We start from the raw sequence: 12,034 nt of genomic DNA on the forward strand, positions 1-12,034 counted from the left end.
AGGATTCAACTCCCTCCCCAGTGCACATGCAGACATGGAGATCAACACTAATACACATAAAAGATATTTCTTATACTAATTCTTTAGACCAATCATCTCTAATTTAATAAATAAATAAAAAGAGTAAAACAAATCTTGCCAGGTGGTGATGCACACCTTTAACACCAGCAGTCTAGAAGTAGAGGCAGGGGCTGGTGAGATGGCTCAGTGGGTAAGAGCACCCGATTGCTCTTCCGAAGGTCCAGAGTTCAAATCCCAGCAACCACATGGTGGCTCACAACCATCCCTAATTAAATCTGATGCCCTCTTCTGGAGTGTCTGAAGACAGCTACAGTGTACTTACATATAATCAATAAATAAATTTAAAAAAAAAAAAAGTAGAGGCAGGTGGATCTCTGAGTCCAAGGCCAGCCTGGTTCTCAGAGCAAGTTCCAGGACAGCTGAGGCTATAGAGAGAAACTTTGGCTCAAAAAACAAAAATAAAGACAAAAACAAACAAAAAACCCTAAAACCAAATCTTTTAAAAATTGCCAGCTTTGTCCTCTAATCTCCATGTGTACTATGCACATGTACAAAATAATAGATGTAATGAAGAAATTAATAATACCTGGACAGGGGATGTTGGCATGCATCTTTTTTTTTTTTTTTTTAAGATTTATTTATATGTAAGTACACTGTAGCTGTTCTCAGACACTCCAGAAGAGGGAGTCAGATCTCATTACGGATGATTGTGAGCCACCATGTGATTGCTGGGATTTGAACTCCTGACCTTCGGAAGAGCAATTGGGTGCTCTTACCCACTGAGCCATCTCACCAGCCCTGCATGCATCTTTAATCCCAGCTCCTAATACTGGGAGGCAGAGGCAAGTGCATCTCTATGAGTTTAAGTCCACTCTGATCTACATATCAAGTTCCAGGACATCCAGGGCTATAGAGAAACACCCTGTCTCAAAAACTTATATATATACATATATATATATATACATATATATACATATATATAATTTATTAACATATAAACATTCCTATATATTTATAAGTATATTTACATACATATAGTATAACAGAAATGTTATATGGCCACACTTTCACGTGGTCACCAATTTTCAACTTCTGCCTTTTGTACAGCAGCATATAGCACATCATCATAATAGTTTATTCATAGCTTTGCTCCTTTGTTCATTCATTCATTCATTCATTCATTCATTCATTCATCTAAACATAAAGTGCCTGCCCTGGATATATGCTCTAGCAGTGGCTGGGGATACAATTATGAGTAAAACAGTCTCACTCTTTCTCCAAGGCTCTTAAGCTCTTGTGGGACATACAGGAAATAATCAGATGCACTAAGATCTTGGAAGGAGGAAATGGGAGAGTATATGACTCTATGGATATGGAGGAATATGGTATCCAAACCAGTCTAGAGCTGGAGTGCTAGCTTCCAGACAGAAGGGGCACTGAGTCAGGGACCACAGAGAGATGACAAGGAAGGAGAGGACCTCCTCATGCAAAGGGAACAGCATGAGCGATGGCTTGGGGGACATGGATGCAGTTCAGCTGGTGGAGCACTGGCCTCACACACACAAAGGCAGGGTCTGGTCAGCACCATCATATAGACCAGGTGAAGGGGCTCAGATACATACTTGAAAGGTAAAGGCAAGAGAATCAGAAGTTCAAGGTCATGCTGTCAGCCTCACAGTGAGTTCAAGTCCAGCCCCAGCCCCATGAGACTGCTTCAAAACAAAAAAAACCACCCTTGTCCAAACCAAAGAGCAACACTTTCTGCATGGGTATGGGACATGCACTGTGCAGTGAGCTGACATGGAGGCAAGCAGACCAGAGGGAGAATGATTCCAGGGCTAGTGAAAAGACAGCAGTGGTGGGACCTGTGGTGGGAACGGAAAGGGACAAACACAGTGGGAGACAGTCAAAGCCAGGACATTCATTAGAATGAGGGCAGGAGAAATGATGCCTCCTAACTGTTAATACATAACCAATTTCGGGATTGCCAGGGCTCAATACAGACTGTGGTGGTTTGAATACGCTTGGCCCATGGGAAGTGGTACTACTAGGCAGTGTGGACTCGGAGGAAGTGTGTCGCTGTATAGGTGGGCTTTGAGGGTGTCTAGTGCTCAAGCTCCACTCAATGTGGAAGGAGTCCCCTCCTGGCTGCCTTTGGATCAAGATGTGGAACTCTCAGCTCCTCCAGCATCATGTCTACTTGGATGCTGCCATGCTTCCTGTCATGATGATAACAGACTAAACCTCTGAAATGGTAAGCCAGCCCCAATGAAATGGTTGCCTTTATAAGAGTTTCCATGGTAATTGTGTCTTTTCACAGCAATGGGAACCCTAAGACACAGACTCTTCTCCAAACAAGGATGCTAAAGGTCAGCTGAGATCGGAGGGACAAATATATTCTTCTCTTTAAGAGGAAAACTCTGTTGTCTGGTCTGAGTCGGTATTATTATTTGTGGTAGTTTAAATATGCTTGGCCCAGGGAGTGGCATTATTAGGAGGTGTGGCCTTGGTAGAGGAGGTGTGGCCTTGGTGGAGGAGGTGTGGCCTTGGTGGAGGAGGTGTGTCACTGTGGGGCTAGGCTTTGAGACCCTCCTCCTAGCTGCCTGAGGACAAGTCTGCTCCTGACTTCCCTTGGATGAAGATGTAGAATTCTCAGCTCCTCTAGTGCCATGCCTGCCTGGATGCTGCTGTGCTTCCTGCCTTGATAATGGACTGAAACACTGAAGCTGTAAGCCAGCCCCAATTAAATGTCATCCTTTAGAAGAGTTGCCTTGGTCACAGCTATAAAACCCAAACTAAGACATTTTATTGCTGTTGTTGTTCTTATTGTTATTATGGTTCAGAGTCATTACTATTGTTGTTGTTGTTCAGGGTCTATGTTTTCCTGGCCTGGAACTTGTTATATAGACCAGGCTAGCTTCAAACTCCCAGGGGCTATCATGCAAGAATTCACAAGAACTGTACCACGATACCCAGTAGGGCTGGTGTTCTTAGGAATGCTCTACAGCACTGATCTTACCCAAGTCCATGGTGTGTACATCTGAGAAACTTTGGTTTGGATTTGCTCCCCCGACAATGAAGATCTTCCCGCTCTCGGCATCACCAACTGGGGGGAAATATGAGCAGCTGTGGCCAACTCGAGGGCAGGGCCTGTCTCCAGGGCAAGTCAAAGTGTACCTGCCAAAGGGAAGGCATGCTCAGGAGGCCGTGCGAGAATGTTCTTCCATTCCTCACAAAGGATGAAAGGCCTGGCACACATACTCACGCTTTAGGATATAATTACTATCATATGTGAGCAAGTGCCTGTGTTCAAGTGTGGGCTTCAGTGCTTTCTAGATGGGAGGCATTAGGGTAGTCACCTCACCTATTCGAACCTCAGTTTTCTCTACTCTAAAGCCAGGGTTACTATAGTTCTCACCTTCAAAGGGGGGTGTGATGACTCAGACAGAGCCTGGGAGGGTGCGGGGATAGATAGGGCACTATCGAATTCACAGGGACACCCTGGCCAACAGCCAACGATGTCTCCCTCCAGAATACACGGATTAAGCCTCATAATTGTAAAAAATCCACTAAAAGACTTCCCAGGCTTGGATCCTCCATCAAATCTAGGAACTTACGTCTAGGATTCAGACTACAGTACAGGGCCAGAACATTCACCGCTACATTTATTTTGATGGTTAGTGGGGGGGGGGGGGGGGAAGTATTCCAAACTTTCTGATTGGAAAGAAACAAAAAATTAGTTTCTGACAGTGTCTCTTACAGTCTAGGGTGGCCTTAGATTTCCAGGTAGCCCAGGATGACCTTAAATCCCTGATAGTCCTGCCCCTATCTCCCAAGTGTGGGGCTATAGGTGTGGGCCAGGGCACACAGTGAACATGGATATATCCTGACTCCAGCTCCTGTCTTGCTTGACCTCTCTGATGTTGGTGCTCCTGAACGTCCCACTTTCCTTCACCTTTTCCAGAACCTAGATTCTCCGCACCTCTTCCTCCGGGTGTGTACTTCCCTCTGACAGCTGTTTCCTTTCCTCTCTGACGTGTCTCCCACCAGCCCCCTCAGAACTGTCAGTATCCTAGGAATCCCTTTCCCTCTGCCTTTTTGCTTTTCTGATTCATCTGTCCTGGTGGTTTCTATGGACACCCATCTCCATCCCTATCAGTGATTACAGGATCTCTCATTCTTGTCCGGATCTGTCCTGCATGTGGATTTGTGTTCATGAATACCCCTTCTTTGTTTTCACAGTCAAAGAAAAGTTTTAACATAAAAGTTCTTTCTGTCTTTATTGTTTTCTGGAGAGCATCTTACTCCATCATCCAGGCTAGCCTTGGATTCTCAGCAATCCACCTGAATACTTGATAGTCCGTCTCAAAACAAAACAAAGCTAATCTTGGTGGCCATGCCTGTGATCCCAGCACTTGGGAGGCTAGGAAACGAGGATTGCTCAAAATTCGGAGCCAACCTGGGCTACATGAGAATCTGTCTCAACAACAAATCAAACAGCAAAATAAATAAATAAAGACATCTGAAGTTGGATGGACAGGTACATACAGGATATGCAGGGCCTCGTTTAAGGTTCCTGCTTTGTCGTATTGTTCAGGGAGAGGGATGGAACTATTCATACTAAGCAGAGCTCTATAACCAAGCTACATTGCCAGTTCTCTATTGGGTTTTACCCCGGAGCATGTCTCCAGAGCACGTGTGATGGCTCTGGAGCAAGGTAATTGTGGGAAGTGGGCATGGAGGCTCAGTTGGAGTCAGTGGGACCTTGTCCACCCTTCTGGGATCCCCTCAGTGCAGGTCACACTCCATCACTTGCTCTGCCTCTAGCTTCAATACATAGGGACCATTTGCCTTAGGGCTTCGGAGCTTTTACAGTCTCATCACTGTTAGTCGCTATGAGTTGCTGAATGAAGGGTTTAACAAAAGCCAAATAATCCAAATTCCCTAAAGTCTCAGCTTAGAGGAGGACCTGAGGGATGGAGCTGAGGATGCCAGATGGCCAGTGCTTTATTCTTCCTGGTAAACAGATTTTAATAAAATTAACAGCTGCTCTTTGATAATTATTTCCCCTCTATCTTTCCTCTGAAGATCTTCCCAGACAGTTTCAGTCTCATTACCACAGTTTCATGACTACCTCTTTGCAGTGATAATCAGATGTGTTAGCAAACTACATGAAACAAAAACTCAAGTTCTTATATGCATCTGAATCCTTCCTTACAGACCATGTGGCTTTCCTGGGCTTGTCTCCAGGCTCCAAGATGGGCAGCTGCTTCATGATGCCCTGTGCAGAAGAGAGGAAGGGAGTGTTCAGACATCTTCCCACAAGACAACAAACCCAACCACACCCCTCTCAAACCTTTCTTATTGGATTGTGGAGGAGCTCAGTGGTAGAGCATTTGCCCAGGATGAGAAAGGCCCCAGGTTGAAACCAGGAAGAAAAACAACAAAACAAAACAAACACCCCAAATCTCTGAGGTTGAATGTACGAAGTTCAAAGGCCTGACAAATCTGAATCAACGTTACCACACTTCTGAGATAATTCTTTCTTGTTCAGAAACAAGTAGCCCAGGCTGACTTCCAACTCTGGGCAACTCTCCTGCCTAATTCTCCTCAGTACTGTAACCACTATATCCAGCTGCCCCCCCCCCACCCCCCGGCCCCCAGTGATAATCCAGGGCTTTATGCATGCTAGGTAAGTGTCTATCTTGAGTTACATTCCAGCTGTTGACACAACATAGCTTTTGAAGTTTCTCAGCTAATGTTTTCCTTCTGTCTGTAAGGCTCATAAGGGATGAACATACATCAAACTGTCAGAGGCCTTAAGATCTTTATTAAGATAAAACAGGTTAGCCAGGTGGTAGTGGCACACACTTTTAGTACCAGCACCCAGGAGGCAGAGGCAGGAGGATCTCTGAAGTTTGAGGCCAGCCTGGTCTACAGAGTGAGTTCCAGGACAGCCAGGACTATCCAGGAAAACCGTGTCTTGAAAAGCAAAAACAAAAACAACAAACAAAACCCGAAAGAACCACCTCCAAAATAAAGAACTCACAGGGTGTCAAGGAAGGCAGCCATGCAGCGGGTGCAAATCAGAACATATGAAAACGGCATAATGAGACATGTTGTTTTATAGGCTAACTTAAAAATTGGATTTAAACTTTTTTTTTTTGAGAGCCAGGCATAGTGGTGCACACCTTTAATCCCAGCACCGGTGAGGCAGAGGTGGGGGCATGTGGTCTCTGTGATTTCTATGCCTGCCTAGTCTACATAGTGAGTTCTAGGACATCTAGGGCTAACCCTGCCTCACCTTGGCCCTAGCATGCCATAGAAACCAAGTTTTCTGGTCTCTATCTTTTTGCTGTTATTTTCGGACAGGATCTCACTCTGTGGCTTTTTGGGGCCTTGCCTGCAATACTGGGCTTTCTGTTGCTCCTCTGACTTTCATAACTTGCACTGCCTCACCCAGTGGGAATTTAATAAAATTAACAAGCATTCTGTGGTAATTACTGCCGCCCCTATCTTTCCTTCCTGTAAATTTTCACACTGCTAGTGGATATTTAAAGCCAGTTTCAAGGAGTTGGCATGGCTCTGTGGTAGAGTGTCTGTTTAGCATGGGCAAAGCTCTGGGTTCAAGTCCCAGAAAATTTCAAAGGTTATTTAAAGAGATTACCCCTTTCCAGTCTCTCAAGTTACTGCTCCTGCCTCAGGGATTAGCAATATACATCACATACACCCTCGGCAGGAAGGCTTAATCAGGACTTGGGTTTAGACCACAATATATATGACTGTATCCATTTAACCACCATATTACAGGAGTCATTCTGAACGTAATTATCTTTTCTTTTAAACTCATTACTCATTTAGAGACACGGTCTTATGTACCTTAGGCTAGCCCCCACTCATTATGTAGCCAAGGATGACCCTGAACTTCTGCTTCTCTTGCTGCCACCTCCCAAAAGCTGGAATTACAGGCAAACACCACCATACCTTTTTATGCCTTCTGGAGATCAAACCCAGGGCTAAGTTCTCGATAGGCAGGCAGTCTACCAATTGAACTACACCCTTACATCCCTGAATGTAACTATCTATTTAAAAGTCTGTAATCGGCCAGGCATGGTGGTGCACTACATGGCACTAGAGAGGCTTGAGGCAGCAGAGGCCAGCTTGAGCTACACAGTGAGACTTGTCTCAAAATAAAAGTAACAGAAAAGTATCGAAACTAGATTCCAAAATGTTAGCATGTCCGGCCTTCTGATTCATTCCGATAACTTACCAATGGACCTGCAGAGTGTAGAAGTGAAGGACAAACGAATGAAGAAAGGGAATTAAAGGAGAGTTGGGCCGATGAGGCCCACAAGCGGGCTAGGCTAATGACCACAGGGTCAGCCCAGAGCTTAGAGGGGCCGGCGTGGCGGGGACTCTCCTAGCCACCTCCTTTGCGTCCCCTCTGCCGGCCACATCTCCGCGCGAAAGAAGTCGGGGTCAGGGAGAAATGGCTGCCAGCTTTCCCCAAAACTGACCGGCCGGAGACCATGGGTACTACCCCTCCCACCCAGTTCAAGCCTACTGCCTTAAGAGACCTCCAGCCCAGCACCTATTACCTGCCGCAGCCCCCGCATGTCCTGGACGTGGCTCCACCCATGGGGCGGAGCTTAGGAGCCCGTCCTCTTCCCCAGTCCCGGAAGCGCGTCCAGGCCAACCGCTCTACGCCTCCGGGTCTCCGGGACTACGCGCCAAACTTAGTCAGGGCCTCCCGGAACTCTGCGTACTGGTTGGCATCCGGTCCATAACTCCAATTTCGGGTCCCGACGGAGTTTGTTACAGCAGTCCTTAGTAGTGACTTCTGAAGGGGAAGGATGGGTTGGAACTCACGTAAGCCAGGCTGACCTTGAATTCTGCTTCAGGCTCCCGAGTGAGATTTCCTGCATGCCATAGGATGCTAGGTTTTGCCTGTGCAGGTTTGAGGTTGGTTCAAACTGTGGATCCTAAAGCGGGTTATTTCCATAATCGCTGTTTGTGGTTACAGCACGTTCCAGACCACAGGCCCTGGGCTTTCCGGGAGCTCACAGGCTGAGCAGAGAGATTAAACACGAAGGACAACTAGGAGGTCCTATTGTAAACGCTGAAGAATAAAAAGTTCATTGACACTGTATGTTCTTGGGGAAAGTTATTAATACTTTTGGTGTCTTCTCTCAGCGACACACAAATTTTAAGATTTCCATAGAGGTTGTAGTCGGGAATTTTTATGGAGGCCCAGAGCTGGTCCTTTGTAAAAGCCGTGATTATTTTTATCTAGACACAAACTACCTCTGTTGACAGCTTCATCTGCATCCTCTCTGATCTATGTCCTAGCTATAGGTGCCCCGTGACTTTCCTAAAACAAAGATAGCTCGCCTATGTGCCTATGTGTGAACAGAGTACCATACTCTGAGCTCACTAACTTCCCTCAGAACTCAAGACAGCCTAGAAACAGAAGTAGTGTGTCTTTAGTGGGAGAGGGAAGACAGACTGGCTTCAAACAAGCTCCCGCACTAAATGGGAAATGTCTGACGAGTCTGCTCCTCTCTGAACCCTAGTTTACTCATAGATAGAATGGGAATAGCAATATCGGAACACAGCTGTCTAGAGAATTTACTAGTGCAAGTAAAAGAAAAACTTGGGTTTTAATTTTGAGACAGGGTCTCATGCAGTCCAGGCTTGCCTCCCATCTCACTGTATACCTGAGGATGGTCTTGAACTCCTGATTCTGCTGCCTCCACCATACAAATGCTGTGATTTACAGAAAAGATTTACAATGCTCCCACTCCAATTTATTTATTTAGTTACTTGAAAATATAACCAAAATTCATGGACAAAGTAAAATTGGGCTACAGCTCTCTTCACAACTTTGCCATTATATTTCCAATACCTGAGTCTTTGTGATTGCCTGTAATTATCAGAAAGCTCCCATAGACTGCCAAAGAATTTAGAGGTATGCACTCACTCTGCTTTCTTTTTTTTTTTTTTTTAAGATTTATTTATTATATGTAAGTACACTGTAGCTGTCTTCAGGCACACCAGAAGAGGGTGTCAGATCTCATTACGGGTGGTTGTGAGCCACCATATGGTTGCTGGGATTTGAACTTGGGACCTTCGGAAGAGCAGTCAGTGCTCTTACCCGCTGAGCCGTCTCGCCAGCCCCTCACTCTGCTTTCCTTCTGGAGAGAATCAGGGCTAGGTTGGCTCTGCCATGTGCCCAACATATATTTAGACAGCGAGTCCTTCTCAGAGCTCCAGAATGTGCCTTGGGCCTTTTGGTTTGGATTACACCAAGAAGCCATGCTGGAAGGGTATATTATCAAGAAAAAATGGACTATCAGATGGTTTACATTGTAGAAACCAATTCATTTAGACTAGAAATCACATTCTAAGTTCTTGGAGGGATGTTTGAATTCTGTTTTTAAAAATGAGAGTCAAGGGGCTAAAAAGATGACTCAAACAAACCAACCAAGACAAATTCTTTTGTTTTGTTCTTCTTTTTTTTTTCTTTAAGATTTATTTATTTTACGTATATGAATACACTGTTGCTATACTCGGACACACCAGAAGAGGGCATCAGACCCCATTACAGATGGTTGTGAACCACCATGTGGTTGCTGGGGATTGAACTCAGGACCTCTAGAAGAGCAGCAGTCAGTGCTCTTAACCGCTGAGCCATCTCTCCAGCCCCTCTTTGGTTTTTTTCGAAACAGGATTTCTCTGTGTAACCCTGGCTGTCCTGGAAATCACTCTGTAGACCAGGCTGGCCTTGAACTCAGAAATCTGTCTGCCTCTGCCTCCCAAGTGCTGGTATTAAAGGCGTGAGCCACCACCGACCGGCCACTTACTCCAACTTTAACTGAAGATACCGACAGGGTGCTTTACAGGGTGGGAGAGCCAGGGAATTCTCAGTTACTCATTTTGTGGTCTTCCCTAGAAAAAGCCTCATCTAGTTTTTCGAAGGTGAAGTCTGTTGCAAGAGTAGAAGAGCTTTTCACTAAAACTACAAATCCCAGCACTCCCCGCGGCAGACAGCCACAGGTCCTAGGTTTCATCAGCAGGACAGCCGGGTTCTCGTGGAGACCCGACGCGGGGCGTGTCGGGGTTCTGAAGAGAGTCAGGCTTTGACGTCACTGCGCAGACTCCACTCACGGGTCGGACGTGACGTAAGGACGGTTCCGGCTTCGGCCTCCGCCGCTGGCAGCGATGCGGTTTGTTCTCCCTAAAATGGCGCCGCTGAATCTGGACAAGTATGTGGAGATAGCGCGGCAGTGCAAGTACCTTCCCTAGAACGACCCGAAGGTGAGCCGGGCCGGAGGCCGTCCAGCTTGCGAGGCAAGCCCCTTCCGGCGGAGGGCGCTCCGCGGTGTGAAAGGACCGGGTCCGAGGCGGCGTGACGCGGAGAACCAGGGGAGCCCGGATCCCCCGAATGCTGTCCAGTTCTTTGAGGGGAGATCCCGGGGGATGTCACGATCCCCTGACCCTCACGGGACTCCGAGCTTAAAGACTCTCACTTTAACTCGCTCGGCCTCCCGGAGACGGAGCCGGGCCGAGCGGGTAGTGCTCCCGGGATGGGGTCCTCCCAGCAGAGGTAACAGGAGCCGCTGTCTGCTCCAGGGACGCGGCCGCGGTGTGTTTAAGACCCTGAGAGGTGGAAGCCGGTGGGCGGGATCGATGCGACCATAATGGGAGAGAATGACAAGTCGCCTCAGCTTCACCACTCCCCTAAATTGCTTCTTAGGAGTGGTAGTTTTCTTCTGATAATTTGGATGTGGATCCCGTTTCTTAGCACGTTGCTGAGCTATTTAAGTGAACAAGCAGTTGCTTATCAATAAGTTCAAATGTTTTTATGACCTCTGAGCTGTTCCCCTGTAACTCAAAGTGTCGTTTTCTTGGTTTTCCAAAGTAGGTCTTACTCAGTTCAATAGGACCGTTAAAGTAGCTTGGCCATGGTGGCGCACTCCTTTAATTTCAGGACTCGGGAGACACAATCAGGTCTATCTCTGAGTTTGAAGCCAGCCTATGCCACAGGGTGAGTTCCAGGACAGCCAAGGTTATACACAGAGAAACCTTGTCTCAAACCCCCCTCCCCGAAAGAAAAAGACAAAATAAAACGAGTGTTAAAGAATGTAAAGGAAGTAAACTGTTGGTAAAACACTTGTTTTCAAACATTTTGCTTCTATCAAATGTAGTACTTAGGTTAGGTCCCCATTGATGTTTATCCTATTGATGGTAGTGACTATTCTATTAACTTTGATTTACTATGTAGTAAGTGCATAAGTGCTCATCTGAATTTCTTTTAATGATGTTTTTATGACAATTTTAAGCTATGAACTTAAAACCACCTTTTTCAAGAAAAGATTACATTTTTGTTTGTGAATTATATTTCTCTTGGGAAGATTTTTGCTCTGTGTGTGTTTATTTTTTCTTTTGGCACATGAAGTTGATATTTAAATCAGTTAACAAGCATGCAAAATTTACCTTATGGACCTGAGGAGACTCCCGATCCTCTTGCTTCTGCTTTCCAAAAGCTTCAACCTAACCACCATGCTTAGCTGCACTGTGCTTTTCTTTTTTTCCCCCCACCCCTTCCCTTCTCCCTCTTGCTCTGGCCCCCCTCACTCCGGCCCACGGATTTTATTTGATTCTCATTAAGGATGACTGTGAGCCACCATGTGGTTGCTAGGATTTGAACTCATGACCTCCAGAAGAGCAGTCAGTGCTCTTAACTGCTGAGCCACCTCACCAGCCCAATGACATTTTTAATTAATATTTGTGTATGTAGGTATGTACATGTGGTACCCTCCGAGGCCAGGCATTTGTGAGCTCCAGATGTGGTCCTCTGCACAGGCTTCATTGCTGATCAACCTCCAGCCCCACCCCTTTTTTATGTGTATGGGTATACAACATCATGTACCCCAAGCTGCCTTGAGCCCCTGATTCTCCTATAGTTTATTTTATTGTGGTATGAGGGTTGAACTGAATTTTTTTTTAAAAC

General features: G+C 46.0%; 1 protein-coding gene across 11 annotated transcripts in view; it reads right to left on the reverse strand.

Moving 5' to 3' along the window:
• Positions 1-8,065, reverse strand: part of Rabepk (Rab9 effector protein with kelch motifs) — a 25,588-nt gene extending 17,523 nt beyond the window's left edge. For 2 of the 11 annotated variants that reach the window (XM_017317453.2, XM_006497984.4), the window contains exons 1-3: positions 7,620-8,065; positions 5,244-5,302; positions 3,041-3,198 (exon numbers count right to left, since the gene is read on the reverse strand). In XM_017317453.2, the coding sequence (XP_017172942.1) occupies positions 3,041-3,198; positions 5,244-5,302; positions 7,620-7,637 (235 nt within the window). In that variant the 5' untranslated portion in view covers positions 7,638-8,065. Of the gene's footprint in view, positions 1-3,040; positions 3,199-5,239; positions 5,303-7,291 lie in introns of all 11 variants that reach the window. The other 9 variants (XM_030250019.1, XM_006497986.3, XM_006497989.3 and 6 more) reach the window with 7 other exon arrangements.
• Positions 8,066-12,034: the final 3,969 nt, after the last annotated feature.

The sequence above is a fragment of the Mus musculus genome, chromosome 2 (assembly GCF_000001635.26).
Source record: "Mus musculus strain C57BL/6J chromosome 2, GRCm38.p6 C57BL/6J".
In the NCBI taxonomy this organism is placed as follows: Eukaryota; Metazoa; Chordata; class Mammalia; order Rodentia; family Muridae; genus Mus; species Mus musculus.